General features: G+C 43.4%; 1 protein-coding gene across 1 annotated transcript in view; it reads left to right on the top strand.

Annotated features, from left to right (window-relative positions):
* Positions 1–19,723, top strand: part of Elp3 (elongator acetyltransferase complex subunit 3) — a 76,224-nt gene that overhangs the window by 15,912 nt on the left and 40,589 nt on the right. The window contains exons 7-9 of the mRNA XM_045131243.1: positions 1,571–1,725; positions 13,275–13,436; positions 17,066–17,192. Coding sequence (XP_044987178.1) covers positions 1,571–1,725; positions 13,275–13,436; positions 17,066–17,192 — 444 coding nt within the window. The remainder of the gene's footprint in view (positions 1–1,570; positions 1,726–13,274; positions 13,437–17,065; positions 17,193–19,723) is intronic.

The following is a 19,723-nucleotide window of genomic DNA, read 5'->3' on the forward strand; positions in this document are numbered from 1 at the left end:
AAAGGTTATGTCCTTTTATCTTCTTGTCTCTGCTCCATTTCCTTGGGGACTCTCCTCAGTGGGGTTATGGTATTCACTGTGAGGTCATGAAGGCCTTAGTCTTTCTCTGTGGAGGACCATGCATCAGGGCATTCCTAGCCACTCTGGTTCTTACAATCTTTCTACACCCTCTTCCACAATGTTCCCTGAGCCATGGAAGGCCTTTTAGCAGTCTGATTTAGTGTTGAGTTCTCTATATTCTCTGGCTATCTGCTTTGATGAGCTTTGAGTGACCACAGTATCTCTCAGCATTGCCCTGGAGCTGATTGTCAGGCTAGCAGAGAGAGCAGCACTTGTGCCAAGGTTTCTTCTGCAATTTTTCTGGAACCTGACAGATGTGGTAGAGCTGGCATGTCTCCTGGTGGGTAGTCGGTTATCTTTTCTTGTTATATGGATGGCTCTCCTCCATTTTCTCTGCCGTGGGATTCTGACTTGGTTCCCATTACTAGACATGAGTTTTCTCCCACTGAATGGGCCTCATGTCCAATCAGAGAATAGTTAGTTACCCTCATAGGCTGTATGCTATTATTGCACAAGTGTGTCTGCTTATTCATGCTGTTGGTGACCATATTCTTTTTTCTCTCAGTGCATAGTCTAGATTATGCTATATTTTGCTATATAATCATGCATGTGTAACTATTTTATAATCACAAATTATCTTTTTAACCACAAAGTCTGGAGATATAAAATATATAATCAGAAATGTTTACTATATCACATATATTATGTTGTTTTATAGTATGTATATATATATATATATATATATATGTATATATGTATGTATATGTGTGTATATATATATATATATATATATTTTTTTTTTTTTTTTTAAGTAGTGTCTCACTCTAGCCCAGGTTGACCTGAAATTCATTATGTAGTCTCAGGATGGCCTCGAACTCATGGTGATCCTCCTACCTCTGCCTCCCGAGTGCTGGGATTACAGGTGTGTGCCACTATGCCTGGCCTGGTTTAGTTTTAATTCTTGCCCTCCTTATATGAGCAGTGTTTTATTTCTTCAGGCATTTCATTGTATTTTTCCATATATATAATGTATTTTGATCTTGTTCCCCCCAATTACCCCTGTTATCCCCCTTCTTCCATTAAGATCCTTCTTTTGCTCCATTCACCCTATCTTACTCTCATGCCTTTTAACCCATTGAGTTGAATTAGGATTACTTGCATGATCATGGGTTTACTGTGGAATGTGCAATTTACCAGTGGCTGTACCACTGATGAGCTTGACTCCCCCTCTCCCAGCAACCAGTAGAAGTCTGGGAAGTATGGGGTCTCATGCATCTTCCCCCCAAGTATTGACAGGCTCAAGCTTGTGCTGGAAACCACAGCTACTGTGAGTTGGTGAGTATAACTGCCAAACCATTCTTCTTTTTAAATCTACAGAATTAGTGAAATATATTTACTCGCTTCTCATTTTTAAACTATGGTAGTGAAACTGGAAATGCATATAGAAGTTTTTCAGTGTGGTCGTTGAGTAGCTTCTTGTACCTAATACTGGTGAATATGTTTCTTTCAGTTAAAACAACTTGGTCACAGTGTGGATAAAGTGGAGTTCATTGTGATGGGTGGAACATTTATGGCCCTCCCAGAAGAATACAGAGATTATTTCATTCGAAACTTACACGATGCCTTATCAGGACATACTTCCAGCAACATTTACGAGGCAGTCAGGTAAGAAACCCTGTTTTATCACACACTGCAAAGCTGTTTCCTGTTTATCCTCATAGCAGCAGCCTGGGAAGATGGATTCCTTCTGTTCCACAACCATATTCTGATTTGTACTCTTTCCTGTTTTGTGGGAAACAATTCTTTTTATTGAAATAATCCTTTTAAAAGAAACAAATCTTATGTATTATCGTAATAGTCTTCTCAAATAGATTGAGTAGATGTGGGGTATAGTTAGGCTGTTGGCCCACCTGAGGATAGGACTGGGTACTGTGTCAGAAACACTTAGCTGATGTAAATAAAACATGTGGCTGTCACTGACAAACCTAATTTACCACTGACCAGAACTATCAGGTAGTTTCTGATTATGAATGATCTCTGTCTCAGCCTGTTTGGTGCTGCTGTAACATACCACCTAAGCCTGAGCCATTTATCGTGAACAGAGACTTACTGGCTCGTGGTTGTAGAGGGCGGGCGGTCAAGTCGCACAGGTCTGCCATTTGGCAAGAGCTTCCTTGCCACCACATGGGGAAGGCCGGAGGGTAAATGAGGCAGAATGAGGTATAACTCATCCTTTTATATACGTTCAACTACTTTTCAAGGTTAAAACTCAGTACCCTTAAAGTGGAAGTAAATTCAACATGGGGCTTAAAGGGAGCAGACATTTCAGCCACAGCAGGATTGGCTCATTTTGAATTCTTACTGATAAAGCCAGTCATTAGGAACTTTTTGATACCTGGTATGTTACATTTTATCAGGAAAGTACTAAGACAGTATATACAGCTCAGAGATTGAAGGAAGTTGTAAAATAATACTTGTTTTCAGAAATTTTGGGAATACCTGGACAATTACTTATGCGCTGTTTTATTTATCAAGTGTGTTTGAGGTCACATTGTGTACCATATATGCAGTTACAGGCCCTGGGAACACCTTGGTAAACAAGACAGTAGGACTGTCATGGAAAAGAACTACTGTGACAGAAGACCTGGCCCTTAGAGGGATAGTGAGCAGAAAGATTAAAATATAGGCATGGAGGTAGGGATCAGCTCACGGCTGTCCAGGAGCAGAGGAGGCCGCTGTGGTTAGGCTCAAGTGAGCAAGGAAAACAGTACCCTGAGGTGAGTTTGAAGTATTGAGGTTGTTTTGAAACATTTTTATTGATAATTGTAATACATGGACATATTATACTTTGATCGTATTCCTGTCCAATTACCCTATTCCCCTCCCCCAGCTCAATGTTACTGAGCACCCTCTTTCCCAGTTGTCCTTTGATGTCTGATATCTCATTCTTTTTGTCCTCTGTCCTCCATGACAAAATGTTGGTGAACTCAGACTTGAACAGATTTTGTGACACCACTGTCAGCTCATGAATGCACCAGTTCATGTCAGGGGAACAGTGCCTCAAAATGTTCCCTCCCACCCCTGTGGCTCTTACGTTCTTTCCACCCCCTCGTCTGCATTGTTCCCTGAGCCTTGGAGAGCATAATAGAGATGTCTGTTTAGTGTTGAACTCTCAGTAGCTTCATATTTCAGCTTTGATGAATTTTGAGTCTCCTCATTGTCTACTACCATCTCCATAGAGAAGCACTGGCAATAGCTTATATTGTTTTGGGGGCCTCGTGGGCCTGTCTGACCAATAACTTACTGGGTAAGAGACTCATCTGTGGCACTGGGATTTACCTGCAAGAACCTAAGTCGTACAGCTTTCTCCACCCCAGCAGGGTACCTCTGTGAGCCCAGGTTTTCTCTCTGTCTCATAGATGAAAGATTTTAAGTTAGGACTGGCATATTCTTATTAATAGGTAGGTTATTATGGCCATTTTTTTACTAATAGATTAGAGGGATGCAGCAGTGAAACCAGGAAGCTGATCGGACCATCCGAGTATATCTGCCTTGGCTCAGACAAGGGTGGTGGCGGTGGTGATGAGGGAGAAGAGAGAAGGTTGAGTGGTCAAGTTTGGCTGTAGGTGATGTTTACAGCACATAAGTGGATGAGATCATCTCATGGGAGAGTTTTCCAAGGCATGCTGAATGAAAAAGCAACGCTTAAAGCAATTCCCACCATATGGTTCCATTATTTATGTATACAGATCTCATCTGTGTATATACCTCTATCTGTGAAATTGTGTGTGTGTGTGTGTGTGTGTGTGTATGGAGGGGGAGGGAGGGAGAATGGGTGAGAGGGAGGAGAGAGATGGAGACAGATAGAAACACACAAACACACACACAGAGGGAAAGAAAACACAGTGGTCACCACAGGCTTAAGTTAGAGCTGAGGAAGAAGGGACCCGGGAGTAACGGAGAATGTTTACATTTGCCGTGTGTTATGATTCACTTACTTAACACAGTAAGCCTTTGAGCTTACTATTCAGATTATCTCTGTTTTATATCTAAGGACACTAAGGCTCAGAGAAACAAAGCGACATCTTCAGGTAGTTGAAGGTAGCTTTGGAGCATAAAGCCCAGGCCACCTTTGTTCAGAGGCTGAACTTTGCTATGATGCTATACCCTGCTCCAGGTGTGAAAATTGGAGAGAGAATGTGTGTGTGTACACATGGTATATGTCATCAAACTTGAAAGTATTGAGAGGAATGTTAGTTCACCTCACCACCTCCAGGCTTTTCTCCGGCTTTTGTGAAAGGGGAAGAGACAGACTTTATACAGCTAGTTACATGATGCAAATGGTGCCACCTCTTAAGAGTTTCTTACATGGCGATAAGTACTACTTGATTTTGAATGGACCTAAGTGGCTTTATTCCCTGTAGCTGAAGCAGTTCTTGTCACATAGTAAGCCTAAGTAAAGGGACTTTGAACAAATGGTCAATCTGAGCTATTAAATATTGACAGAAATGACCTTGATATGATGGTCTGCTGAAGGAATCAGGACATTGGATGCCTGCTTTGCTATTACCATTCTTTGGGTCTGTGAAAATGAAAAGAATAAGAGGGACGTTTTCAGAAATTTAAATACAGTCAGGGATAGCTCAAGGGGCTGGGCAAAGGATTCAGCTGCTGGGAAAGAGTGTGTGCTGAGCAGCTACTTTTGTGCGATTGACTGGAATGTGACAGGTGAATTTGACTTTCAGCCGTGTGACTTGTGCATAAAGGGGCCTCAGCAGCTGGATGAGACAATGTCTATTTTTACTGCTCCTTCAAAACCTGATCATTCAAGAAGATGAGTCATGCTTAGTAAAATGCTAAAGTTTTTAAACTTCAGAGGAGTAATGATGTAATCCAACTCCTCTTAATGCTGAAAAATCACACTATGACCTAGGTAAAATATGATTTTGGGGAGTGACCTTAGTAAGTTCAAAGCCCAAAGATATTGACAGCACTATCAGAAGGTGACTAGCTGAAATTCACTCAACTCTTAAAATTCCCTAGCATAGGAGTCTTGTCGGGACCACTAAATCTTTCTTGCCAAGCCTGTGTACACACATACCCCTTCCTGGATGCAGGTTTCTTGTATTAAATACATACAGACTGACACGCATGCGTGCGCATGCACACACATGTATTACAAGGTACATGGAATTGGACTGTAGTTATCTTAGGCATGCCTCTCTCTATAAAGTTTTCCACAGAATTCATCCTACAGTTCGGGCCCCTGTGATCTATGGAACAGGCCGAATGGAATCTGTGTGATGAATTTCTAGGATGCAGCTAGTTTGACACTTTCATCAGCACAAACTCACAGTCTTGCTGTGGTCTCGTGTGTGTGTATGCCTGTGCAGAGGTTAACACCAGCTGTCTTCCTTGATCATTCTCTACCTTATTTAATGAAATGGCTTTTCACATAAACTAGAGCTTGCCAATTTGGCTAGTGCAGCTAGCCACCTGCCCCAGGGACCCTGTTCCAATGACCCAGGCTCTGAGTTACCAGGTGGCTACACGTCTACCCTGCATTTTATATGGGGTCTGTGGATAGGAACTCAGGTCCTCACACTTAACGAAGCAAACGCTTTCCAACAAAGCTATCTCCCCAGCTCAGATCTTACTATATTCTTGATGTGAAGTTTTATTTGCAGAATTGTCTTGGTGTCTAGTGGTGTTGGACTATAAGTTGTCTGTTTTTGTGGTGAGAATAAGGTTTTGTATGAAAACTAGCTGGCTTCAGATCACGATGTATCTGTCCAGAAAGCCCTGGAGAGAGAAACGAGTATTGAGTGTTTTGATAATGGACTTGGCAGAACCAACATCATTTTGTTTCTATTCTTGAATTTGCCTCAAGAGGGCAACAGACACTGCTTTTAGATTTTAAAAAGAATTATATTTGATTCGAATCTTCATTGCAACAGATCTCATGAATGACTTAGGAAGCAATGTAAGTGCAGTCTGGAAGCCATCAAGCTGTCCTTGGAAGTTGCGCACGGTTCTGCCCGCCTGCTCTGCTCATGGCGTGCTGTATTCTGGTTTCTCTTTCTGTGTATGAGAAAATGTGAAAAGGCTGGTTTATGGACCCTTCTTTGCTTTGTTGAGTAAATCTTAACTCCGTATAATACAGCAGTTAGGGAAATTTGTGTTACTTGAAGTAGTAGTAGTCTGGAGACAGGTTTTCAATTGTTAACACCATTGTGAGTGAAAGTGCAGCCCAGAAAAAAACTGTTTGTGGCATAATGTGTTCTTCCCTTAAGGCTTCACCTGCTTTTGTCTCTGCTACCTTGTACTGAGGGTGTCCAAAGAAAAGTAGTTGGTTCACAGAGAGCGGCCTCCCCTACCAGTTGGTACTAGTAGTTGTCTCTTGCTAACTACACAGGACACTGACTTCTATTTTTTTTTAAATATTTACTTATTTACAAGCAGGGAGAAGAGAGAGAAAGAATGGTCATGCGAGGGCTTCTAGCCACTACAAACTCCAGACTTATGCACCAGTATCTGCATCTGGCTTTATGTGAGCACTAGAAAATCGAACCTGAGTCATTAGGCTTTGTGGGCAAGTGCCTTAACCTCTGAGCCATCTCTGCAGCCCTCAGGGTTAATTTTAATCTAGGGTAAACGTTCCAGCTATGGCAGATGAGTCAGTAGTGTGGAAGGTTGGCATTGGGTAAGGAAACTCCCCAACAAGGAGAGCCTGGTATTACTTGTGGCAAGTTAGTAGTGAGCAGAAATAGAACCAGTAAAGATCTGTTCGGGAACAAAGAGGTGTGGCCTCTGCGAAGGCCCATCGAGTCAGGCTGCTGCTAATCACTCGTGACTATCAGCGAGGCTGAGCGTCTTCAGGAGTCTCGAGAGCAATAATTACCGGTGACTGTCATCCTCTAAGAATCATAGCTCTGGAGACAACTGTCAGTGGGATCTGAGTCACCCATTCAACAGCATGTGAATGTTGTCAAGTAACTCAAAACAACCTTTTAAAGGAGTTTTATTCCTTTTTAATCAGCTCTGCCCAGAAGCAGTTGTACATTCAATCTTTAATGCTCTTCGGCTGTTTTCACAAGATGCAATTTAAAAGGGTAGTTACCCATCAAGAAGGGAGTGAGTCACACTTTCTCCCCATGGAATTTTTAATTCATTTCCGTTCCTTTCTCTCCTCCCCTTCCCACCAGGGGCTTTAAATCCTTCAAATGTGTCCTTATGTGTCTTAGAAAAGTTGGTGCACTAGGTAGTGCCGGATACCAGATCTCAAAGCTAGTTCATACACTTGCTGCGCTGCGAAGGAGGCTTGAAAAGGACCGGCCACCTGTAGCTTTGCTGGCCTGGGCCCTGTTTCAGGCAGGCCCTCAATATCTTGCATCTGAGCTTGGACTCTGCAGTCCCTACCTCTCACTTTAGTGTGCTGACTGCTTGATTTCTGTCTTTGGCCTCCTTGCTTTTCAGAGAAAGGATTAGGGTCCTTCGCACTGGCTGGTCAACCTAGGATTGTAGTCATCTTGAAAGAGATTGGTGCTAATTGTTTTACTCCCAGCATTGTGTTTGAAACACACGCCCAGTGAGTACCTGCATACCTCTCACCTAGATTCTGCAGCAGATGTTTAACATGGCTGTCCTTCCCTCCCATGCCCATTCAGCAGTCATTTTCTTTTAGTGCATTTAAAAGCTGCATGCTTTTGCAGGTTTCCCCAGATACCTTGTCAGGCACATTATTAACTAATGTTCACTGTTTTTCTCTTGAGGTAAGTTTATACACAGTGAAACGCACAGACCTTTTCTGTGTGAGTGTGTATGAGTGTAAGTGGCACATGCATATCTCTGTGTATGTATGGAGGTCAGAAGATGCCTTCGGGTGTTGGATACTCACACTTGATCCACCAAACCAACTTTCCTGTCCAAATGCACATTCCTTAAACTTATTATTATTATTATTGGTTTTCTGAGGTAGGGTTTCACTCTAGCCCAGGCTAACCTGGAATTCACTATGTAGTCTCAGGGCAGCCTCGAACTCAGGGTGGCCTTGAACTCATGGCGATCCTTCTACCTCTGCCTCCTGAGTGCTGGGATTAAAGGTGTGCACCACCACGCCCGGCTATATTATTATTATTTTTAATAGACTTATGCAGCAAAACCCTATTAAGATATAGAACAGTGGGCTGGGGAGGCTTAATGGCTAAAGGTGCTTGCTTGCAAAGCCTACTGGCCCAAGTTCAATTCCCCAGCATTGACATAAAGCCGTATGCAAAGTGGCACATGCATCTGTGATCTCAGTGTACCTATGACAAACAGAGCCAGAAGAGCCCAGAGCTTGCAGGCTAGCTAGGCTGACCTTCATTTGCAGTCTGGCAGTTTATTTGCAGCAGCAAGAGATCCTGTCTCAAAGAAGGTAGAGCACAAGCCCTTTGCATTTTCCTGTGACATTTGTGCACTGTGGCATGTGTACCCATATGCACACGCACACACACACACACACACACATAAAATATCTTAAAAAAAAAAAGACAGGGCTGGAGAGATGGCTTAGCAGTTAAGGCGCTTGCCTACAAAGCCTAAGGACTCAGGTTCAGTTCCCCAGGACCCACGTAAGCCATATGCACAAGGTGGCACTTGCATTTGGAGTTCGTTTGCAGTGGCTTGAGGCCCTGTTGTGCCCATTCTCTCTCCCCCCTTCTCTCTCTCTTCCTCTCTCTCAAATAAAATTTAAAAAAATAGACATAGTAGCTGGGTATAGTGGCGCACACCTTTAGTCCTAGCACTCGGGAGGCAGAGGTAGAAGGATCGCCGTAAGTTGGAGGCCATCCCGAGACTACATAGTTAATTCCAGTTCAGCCTGGGCCAAAGTAAGACCTCAAAAAACCAGCAAAAAAAAAAAAAGTAGACATAGAAGGCCTGGGAAGATGGATTAACAGTTAAAGGCACTTGCTTGTAAAGGCTACCAGCCCAGGTTCAACTCATGTAAATCAGGAGCAAAAAGTGATACAAGCATCTATTGTTTGTTTGTGGCAGAAAGAAGCCCTGGAATATCTATACATGATGCACATGCAAATAAATTAGTTTTACAGAAGCACATTAAAAAAAGTGGAGGGGGTTCACATTGTCAGGTGTGGTGTAATCCCAGCACTTGGAAAATGGAAGCGGGAATAGCTCAAATTCTATGCGAGCCTGGGCTCCATAGCAAGACCCTGTCTCCAAAAAAGAAAAAGAAAGAAAAGACAGAGAGAGAGAGAGAGAGAGAGAGAGAGGAGAAATTAACGTTATCCCTAGAAATTACTTAACACCTCTTCCCAGGAAATGTCCTCCTTCCAGAGGCCACACTTCTGAATTTCCCCCACTGTAGACGAGATGGCCTTTGTAGGACTCTGTGTAAATGGCACTGCCCACTATCTCGTTTGTTGGGCGAGGCTTCTTTCACTGAGAGTGATACCTTGAGATTCACAGTGTGCGTAGGGATGTCACTACTTGCTTAACTTCTCAGTGCTAAGCAGTATCCTGTTCTTTCCAAAGACCACAGTTGGGTTAATCATTCTTTCTATTGATGGGTATGGGGCTGTTCCCAGTTTGCAGCTGTGATGAATGGAACATTCTCATGTAAGTCTGTGTCTGGGTGTGTGTATGTGTGGCTGTTAAGTAACAACTAGAACCACTAGGTTTGTTTGGTATTTTATGAGGACCCACATTAGCCAGATGCACAAGGTGGCATATGTGTCTAGCATTTGTTTGCAGTGGCTGGAGGCCCTGGAGCTCCCATTCTCAATCTTTCTGTGCCCCTCTTTCTCTCTGTCAAATAAATATAATAATAATAATAATAATATTAAAAACTCCTGTCACCATAAATTAATTACTGACTTAAGTTGTGGTTCCCAGAGAACTATAGCTTCTTTTATAGTTGTACCCATCCTATGGGAATAGTGCCCGTGGCAGGGGTGTGCAGTCCCTCCTAAGATGACCCTGTAGTGCCTTGAAAAGAACAGTGACATTGGAGAAGGCTCAGGCGCCAGGCCTGGCTTTGTCTCCAGACCCAAGAGGCAGTCCTGTGGCCTCTGTGAGGTATGAAGCTTGGCCGAGGTGCTACGAGAGAGCTGTACTGTTGGGTGGCTGTCTAACTGAAGTGGAGGCTTAGATATCAGCAAGCAATGAAATGTGAGCTCGCATTAGCACGCTGGATTCACATACATACTTGCATTGATATCCTTTGTTTATTTGTTTTGTTTTGGTTTTGGGTTTTCAAGGCAGGGTCTTGCTCTAGCCCAGGCTGGCCTGGATTTACTATGTAGTCTCAAGGTGGCCTTGAACTCACAGCAATCCTCCTACCTCAGCAGGTGCCACCACACCCAGTTTATCTTATCTTTGCATCTTTAAAGGATACAGCAGATATAATACCATGCAAGGCTGCATACAGCAGTAACAAAACTCACACAGAAAGACAAAGTGAGCTTATGGGAGGCATGAATAATACTGTTTATTGTTTTATTGTTCAGATTTGATAAGCATTTCTACTTAATTGCTTTTCAGATGAAATTACAGTTGTGGAAGGAAATCCAAAATATTGACTACTTAAAATTTAAACTATTTTTTTTTCTCTTCTTCCATGTGTTCCTTCCAGAGAAAAGACATTTTTGAAATGGAGTTAAAAGTTTTTGGGAATAAGATTTGCCTCTGGGTTTTGTGCTGTATTGTGATTTATGAAGTGACCTTATCATGCTTGTAGCAACCTCCTCTGCATGGCCTCTTTGGGCCTTGGGTACCCTATGCCGCGGGAAGATTAGCTCTTACATTTTCCCTTCCCTCTAGACCAATTCCCACCAGCACAGTTGCCCACCCTCCCATTCCTCCCAGTGATGCCATCTATTACTGTGCACCAGGCAGCCTTGCCTCGGGCATTGCTTTTAGAAATATTGGTTGTTGGGGTTTGTAATGCAGTTTCAGAGTCTCGGCTTCTAGGATGGTTTTACTTACTCTTCAAAGTGCACTCTTAGAGTTGTGTGTCAGTCTTCATATAGTGTGCTTTTCCCCTGATTGATAAATATGTACATTAATTGCAGAATAGTTTCCAGGCTAGGGAGATGACATGGTCTGTGAGGTGCTTGCTATGCAAGCATAAGGCCCTGAGGTCAGTCCCCAGCACCCACATAGATGCCAGGCATAGTGGCATATTGTTATAGTCCTAGATACTGGGAAGGTAGACAGATCCCTGGGGATGGCTGGTCAGCCACTTTCACCTGCTTGGCTGACTCCAGGCCAACACGACCCTACTTAAAAAAAAAAAAAAAAAAAAAAAGGAAGAAAGTAGGAAGTATTCCTGAGGAATGATACCTGAAATTGTCCTCTGGCTTCCACACGCATAAGCACAGACGTGTACATATACTGGCACATACACACAACGTTTTTTCCCTCAGTCCCGGAAACTGCTGTTAGAAGCCAGGGAGTTTCCACCCTGTGACATTGTTGGGATTTTTTTGCTTTTGTTTGTTTGTTTATTTATTTATTTATGGGGGGTAGATAGAGAGAATGGGTGCAGCAGAGCCTTCCACCACTACAGTGAACTCCAGACACATATGCCACCTTGTCTCATGTGGGTCCTGGGGAATCAAACTGGGCTCTTTGGCTTTGCAGGCTAGCACCTTACCCACTAAGCAATCTCTCCAGCCTGACATTGTTTACTTACCTCCTGTCATCAGTGACTTAGTACCTGCCTATTGAGTACGCATATGGTTCTCCGTTACTCTTGTTTCAGGGAAGCCAAGTGTGTTTATTGTCCTAGCTTTACGCATCAGATGTGAACCTTTTCTTGTCTTATAATTCATCTTTATTGACTTGCCATAGCCGTTTACTTTTTATTGTGTTGCCTCTGGTATAAAATTTCATGGAATACAGAAATAAATAGTATAGGAGAGTTTATGTTGAACGAGGCTCTGAAATGAGCCTTGTACTTCAGCGATTCTCAATATGCTTAATAGTTATTATTATACTAAATAAATCAGTCTTATTGACAATTAACAATAGAAAAATGAGCCTACTCTGGAAATTACAAAATTATGGGGCGTTATAATGATTTTTGCTTTTCACAAAGCTATAAACTGTGTAGAAAGAAGAAAATAAATGGTAAAACAAGATTTCCCTCAAGCCCTTCCCCTCTCCTAACTTGAAAAGTTGTGGGAAGGTGTGCTGAAAAGATTGATTGCGCTCTAACTTCTGTTACAAGTGTTGGAAGTAGAGAAGTCTAACATGCCAGGCCAAATTTTCCAAGAAGTTAAAAATGTTACGAGAAAAATCAACGTTTCAGGCCATGTTGTCTGTGCGGCAAAGGCTTTTAAAGTTAGATCCAACCTCAGCTCCTAGTGGATTCTTTTTAGCTCTGTGCTCCCAGGCATGCTGTTATTCTCTTTGAACTTCTATGTCCTCATTTGCAAAACGGGGCATGAGGAAACACTTGCATTGGTTGGTGGCTGTTGTCAGTGGGCCAGTGCTTGGCTGCTGTGGCCTCTGGCAGTGAGTTCCCATCGCCTTGCAGCCACCAACCCCCTTGGGCAAGTGGTATCACCTCTGAGTGTCTGGGTCAAGAAGAAAGGCTATGAATTCAGGTAAATCTACATAAAATGATGTTCATTATTCTGATATCTAGACTTAATAAAGACAAAAATGCTTCTTATTGTATAAATTATTGATGTGATCAGCAGGCTCAGTAGGAAGACTGTGGTAAAAGTAACAGACATTTCATCTGAATTGTTCCTGCAGTCATTACACGTTTCCCCTCCCCCTCTTTTATTTAAAAGACTATAAAATACAGAGTGGGAAGTAAATAATGCAGATGGTTTCTGCTTGTCTAAAAAAATGTGAAAAATAGGTTTTCACAGTTGAAATCACTGCTTTCAAGAAGATAATGTTGCAGCAGACTGCATGAGGGTAATGATGGTGATGATGATGGCATTGCCATGTAGGGCTCAGTCACGTCGGTACGTGCAATGACTATTGTCATCTTGTAGATAGAGAAGCCAGAGTGTGGAGAGGCTAATGTCACCATCGCTTGGTGGGAAAGAAGTGGGGCCAGGACTTGAACTTAGCTTGGCTCCAGAGCCCACACCCTTATCTACCATCTGGGTAGGACTAAGAGAAGGCAGTCCTTAAATTGGGAGGAAATAACCCAAAACTATGGCAGGTTTGTTATTTGTAGATGTGCTTCACAGGTATTCGGAGAGGAGCCTCACAAAGTGTATTGGAATCACTATTGAGACCAGACCAGACTACTGCATGAAGCGGCACCTAAGCGACATGCTGACCTATGGCTGCACAAGGCTAGAGATTGGGGTGCAGAGTGTCTACGAAGATGTGGCCAGAGATACCAACAGGTGAGAAGGTGACGGGTGAAGGTGCACAAGCGTCTCTGTCCCTCTGGCTTTCTCAGTGTTCATATCCACCTTCCTTTGTAGCCAGGCCCAGAGAACAAGGTTGGACTTTCTGCTTGTGTGCACGCCCTTCATCCCATCTGCTCCTGCCTTCATTTTCAGCCTTTCTGTACGGACCCTTTCTCACACCACTGCCTGTCCTGGTCATTGCAACCTGTTCCGTATGTAAGAAGCAGGAAACAGGACTCAAGGTCTGCAGTATAAGGCAAGAGAGAAAGCCAGTGAACATGGCATAGAGAAAAGATTTGGAGATGAAGGAAGTCAGGGTAAGACTTAAAAGAGTAGCTTTGGTCGGGTGTGGCGGCGCACGCCTTTAATCCCAGCTCGGGAGGCAGAGGTAGGAGGATCACCATGAGTTCAAGGCCACCCTGAGACTCCATAGTGAATTTCAGGTCAGCCTGAGCTAGAGTGAGACCCTACCTCGGGGAGGGTGGGGGACAAGTAGTTTTGTGAAGCAGAGTTCAGTGACAGGGAACTGGGAGAAGGTTTGGTCAGGTGATGGGTATGATGATAGGTTTACTTGGAGAAACTAGGATGTATAATAGAAGAAAGAGTTAAGGGTTGGTACAGTCATCTGAATTCTTTTTTCCCTCTAAAAATATATCGATGAGGGCTGGAGGGACGGCTTAACAGTTAAGGCATTTGCCAGCAAAGCCAAAGGACCCTGGTTCGATTCCCCAGGACCCATGTTAGCCAGATGCACAAGGGGGCACACACATCTGGAGTTCATTTGCAGTGGCTGGAAGCCGTGGTGTGCCCATTCTTTCTCTCTCTCTCCCTCTTTCTCTGTCAAATAAATAAGTAAATGAAAATACAATTTAAAAAATATACATATATATATCACTGAGTTGAAAAGAGAAGATACCAAGACAAAGTTGGGTGTATAAGAAACTCTTTAATAGGGCTGGAGAGATGGCTTAGTGGTTAAGGTACCTGCCTGTGAAGCCTAAGGACCCACATTGGACTCTCCAGGTCCCACATTAGCCAGAGACACAAAAGTGAGGCAAGTGCAAGGTTGTACATTATCACTAGATGGTGCAAGCCTCTGGAGTTTGATTATAGTGGCTGAGGCCCTGGCATGCCAAGTCTCACACTCTCTCTCTCTCTCTCTCTCTCTCTCTCTCTCTTTCTCCCCCTCCCTCCCTCTAAACAAAGAGAAAGAAACTCTATAATAACTTCCACCTCAGTGGGGGGGATGGGGAGTCAGGAGTTCATTGGCAGCAGGAACCACTGGCCCAGAATGGCAAAGGCAGGCTGCAGAAGGAAGGTGTGTTGAGTTGGACCCCGAAGTCTACTCCACTTGCCTGGGGTGGCATGGACATGACAGGATGTGTAGCAGAAGGACGTGAAAAGGGAACTAGGACAGTTGACACTGGTCTACAGCTTAGAAACAAGCAAGTGGGAAGACCGGCTGGGAGATTTCCTATTGGCAGCAGTAGAGCTCTACGGGAGATTTCTGAGCCTGAGGAAGAATTTAAGGGTCTCATACCTGAGGAAGAGTGTGCTCCTCTAGGGAAAGACAGCAGCAGAGCTGGTTGAAGGTGAAGTGCTGTGGTAATCATGGGCTCTGCTAGAGAAGTCACGTGAAGATGGTCAGGGAAGCTTTCTGAAGCGTGTGATGCCTAAGCTGAGGCTTAAAGGAAAGGAGTCACTTAGCTGCACAAGAGGAAGATGGAAAATACAGCAATTTCATGAGGATGAGAGCATGTGGCAGCCAGAGGGATGGATTATGAGGGGCCATAGACGTCAGTACCCCGCCCCTTAGGATGGGAACATTGGGTTTAAGTCAAAGGTAGCCAGTGAGCTAATGGAGCGCATGTGCACTTTAGAGAGCTCCTGCCTCTGCTATGGGAGCTGGCTTAGAGAAGAAGAGGCTAAAGGGAGGACAGAGCAGTCGTGCTGCTGCTGGGGTAACAACACAGCGTGCTGGCATTCTGGAAAGGGCTGTTAAGTGAGTGCTCAGAAGCGAAGGTAGAGAAGAATGGGAAGTCTAGGAGTCATGGAGAGAAGATTTGTTTCATTCTGGAGACACCGAGTTCTGATATTTATGGAACTCTAGGTTTATTTCAGAGCTGGGCTAGCCAAAAGAACAATCTGCAAGGATCAAAATACTCCATCCCTGCCCTGTCCAGTGTGTTAGTGCACGCAAGGGACAGAATGCTTCCTTTCAATGCACGGAAGTAATTGAGAGGTATATATAGAGAGAATGGGTGTGCCAGGGCCTCTAGCCACTGCAAACGAACTCCAGATGCTTGTGCCACCTTTTGCATCTGGCTTTACGTGGGTACTGGGGAATTGAACCTGGGTCCTTTGGCTTTGCAAGCAAGCGCCTTAGCCACTAAACTGTCTCTCCAGCCCTCATGGAAGTAATTTTAAAAGCCACCATATATCTAGTAGTAGCCCCATTCTATAGTCACTTGGACATAGAGGATTTGAGTGTAGAATTCAAGAGAGAGGCCTGGCCTAACCTCATTGTAAAACTGTGGAAGTCACTAGTAAAACTGGATTAGAAGTAGAAGCTATGGAAAGAGATGGCAACAGCCACAGGAATGTCATAGTCTATGGCTTCTGAGATTATTCTTTGGTGAGTGGGAACATCTTGGTGGTAGAAGGGTCTGATGATACAAGGGTCCGGTTGTCAGTTGACCCATTGCTAAGGCTTGCTTCCTGGTTGGATGTGGCACAAGAGTATTAACAGACTGATTCACGTGTACATGTCCTGCAAAGGATCTGCCTCCTCACCATACCATTCTCTTAATGGCCTCCAGATGCACCAGAGAAACCTACTTTGTAGTGTACATTTTTATTTATTTATTTATTTGAGGAGAGGCAGAGAAAGAGAACATGCCAGGGTCAGAGAGAGAGAGAGTGAGTACATGAGAGAATGGGCATGCCAGGGCCTTCAGCCACTGCAAACAAACTCCAGACACATGCTCTACCTTGTGCATCTGGCTTATGTGGATCCTGGGGAATTGAACCTGGGTCCTTTGGCTTTGCAGGCAAGTGTCTTAACCGCTAACCCATCTCCCCAGCCCTGTATTGTACATTTTACTCTTCCTTTCTCTCTACCACTATTGCATAATATTTCTAAATGAAAGGATATAGTAATTTTCAGCTTCCCTGTTTTTTGTTTTGTTTGTTTTTGGGCCCCAGGCTGACCTCAGACTCAGTATGTAGCCAAGGATGACCTTGAACTTAACATCCTTTTGCTTCTACTTCCCAAGTGCTGGGATTACAGGTGTGTATCGCCAGGCCTGGCTTCCTTTGCACAGTTCTTGTTTAGCATAGATGTTTACAGTAGTAAGCTTGTCTTGACTGATGATACCAAACCAGGTGTACATTCGAGTTACCCCAGCACTTCTGGGACATTGAGTAGGTGCATAAAGAAATTTCCAAAAAATGTCTCAGAATCAAAATGACTTACTTTCCAGCCTCCACAAAAGGATGTGAAAAATTACTTGGTGAGATTTTGTTTCCCCAACCCTATGATTCTTGGTCTTGTTTTCTTCCCCTCCTGTATGAACTTGGATATCCATTTATTTGTCTAACAGGTAATGGTTTTCTCTCCCCAGGGGCCACACTGTGAAGGCAGTATGTGAATCATTCCACCTGGCCAAGGATTCTGGTTTCAAAGTTGTGGCTCATATGATGCCTGATCTGCCAAACGTGGGACTAGAACGAGACATTGAGCAGTTTATAGTAAGTGTTGCCTTAGGCCAGGCTGATGCCTCTTTGCAGCCTCTCTACTCTTGTGTGTTTACTGTTGATCTTCTGAATGTGTAAAGCAGTACATCCTCATTATGTGATATTAAAGGTATTAAAATGTCAGAGAAAACATTTCAATAATTCTTTTCAGGTTTTGTGTGTGTGTGTGTGTGTGTGTGTGTGTGTGTGTGTGTGTGTGCGTGTGCGCACGCGCTTGGACTTTGGAGAATTGAAGTTGCACCTGCACATGTAACACGGCATCAGTGGGGCATGTCTTTCCTTAGCTTCGGCACGTCAAGTGTGGCAAACATGGATTCCGCGTGTGGTATGTGGTGGCACATTGCTTCTGTCACCCTAGACCTTGGCCCATGTTGCAGCCTTCCATTAACAGGTGGTACCCAGATTCTATCTGTGGTTTTGGCTTTTGTTCCTTGAGTCAAGCTCTCACTGTTTAGCTCAAGTCAGCCTTGTTTTTATCCTATGTTCTTAGCCTCCCAGGTGTTGAGTTTGCAGGTGTGTGTACTGTGACCTGCTCACTGGTTAGTTTGTCATACATGACTACTTTTGGATTGTTCAGAGTTTGGATATTATAAGTTTTTTTTTTTGGTTTTTCGAGGTAGGGTCTCACTCTGGTCCAGGCTGACCTGGAATTAACTCTGTCATCTCAGGGTGGCCTTGAACTCATGGCAATCCTCCTACCTCTGCCTCCCGAGTGCTGGTATTAAAGGCGTGCGCCACCATGCCTGGCTTTATTATAAGGTTTTTTAAGAAGTGTGTGGGTGTGTGTGTGTGTACACACCAGGGCCTTGGGCCTCTATGCAACCAACACTAGATTATTGAGCCATTTTTTGCAGCTGTTTTATGGGAATAGCTTGTATATTGAACGCTATGCTGACAGTCTTTGCAAGCATTCACCTTTCATACTGAGCCATCTTCCCAGCCCAAGGTTTTGTTACTGCAAATAGCACTTGGATGAACATTTTTATTCCTATAGCATTTCATCGTATTCAGGTTGATTTCTTTGTTGATAAGTTCCTCATAGTAGAAAGATCTGGAAAACAGATAAACATTGTAAGAATCTCACTATGTTACTAAGTTGCTTTTCAGAGATTGGTAACAATTTATGCTCCTTTCAGTAGAGTTTTTTTCTCCTAAATAATTTTTTTCTGTTTATTTTCTATGTATGTTTATGCATACATATGTACATACTATACACATATAGAATTTTAGTTTTGCTTAAATTGCTAAAAAAGTGCCACTTTTTTAAATTGCATTTTAAAATTGTCATTATTTACAAGTTATAGTCTGTAATGTTTTAAAATTGAGTTTTTGGAACTGGAGAGATGGCTTAGCAGTTAAGGCATTTGTCTGCAAAGCCAAAGAATCCTAGTTCTGCTTTCCAGGACCCACGTAAGCCAGATGCACAAGGAGGCACATGTATCTGGAGTTCATTTGCAGTGCCTGGAGGCTCTGGTGCACCCATTGTCTCCTCTCCCCCCCCCCTTTTTCTCTCTCTCTCAAATAAATAAATAAAATAATATTTTTTTAAAAAATTAAGTTTTTGAGCCAGGCGTGGTAGCGCACGCCTTTAATCCCAGCACTGGGGAGGAAGAGATAGGAAGATCACCATGAGTTCGAGGCCACCCTGAGACTAGACAGTGAATTCCAGGTCAGCCTGAGCTAGAGTGAGACCCTACCTTGAAAAAAAAAAATAAAAGTTTTTGACCTGTAACCAGTTACACTACTGGGATAAGAATATTTTAATATTAATTTACACAGACTTTTAGATAAGGGTATTGTGGACTCATATTTTTTTTTTATTAGTTTTGTATTCAGCAAATACAGGCAGTTTGGTACCAGTATTAGGCTCATCCGTGACCAACCCCCTCCCCATTGGCCCCTCCTTGTTGAGGTATATGGGTCGTGCATTGTGGAGTTAGCCCACAGTTATTGGTACGATAAATGTGTCTGCATGTCATGACCCAACATGTGGCTCTGACATTCTTTCCGCCCCCTCTTCCGCAAAATTTCCCTGAGCCATGTTGGGTTCATTTTTGGTCTGCTTCAGTGATGAGGTGTTGGGGCCCTCTGGGGCTCTGGCTCTCTGATTTGGTAGTCGTTGATTTTTCTCTGTGTTGGTCTCCTTCCCCCTTGTGCTGGTATCCGGTTCATCAGGAAAACAGCACCCTTGCTTGTTTCACCAATTTTCCTTAGTTTCAGCGGGGGCCCTTTTGAGGTATGATGGGGTGGCTCTCCCTTAGGATCTGCATCTTTCTTTTCCGGGGATTTGCAGTGCAGCTAGGTGGTCGCCATCTTGGCCAGAAGTGGGCTCATATTTTTGTTCATATTTGTGGCATATTATTTTTACTTTTCTGTTTTTTTATATAATGTTTTTAAAATTTATTTATTTACAAGCAAGGAGAGAGAGAATATGGGTGTACAAGGCTGCTAGCCACTGCAAACAAGCTCCAGACACATGTATCAGTTTGTGCATCTGCCTTTACATGGGTCATAGAGTATCAAAC

Source organism: Jaculus jaculus, chromosome 12 (genome assembly GCF_020740685.1).
Source record: "Jaculus jaculus isolate mJacJac1 chromosome 12, mJacJac1.mat.Y.cur, whole genome shotgun sequence".
Classification (NCBI taxonomy): domain Eukaryota; kingdom Metazoa; phylum Chordata; class Mammalia; order Rodentia; family Dipodidae; genus Jaculus; species Jaculus jaculus.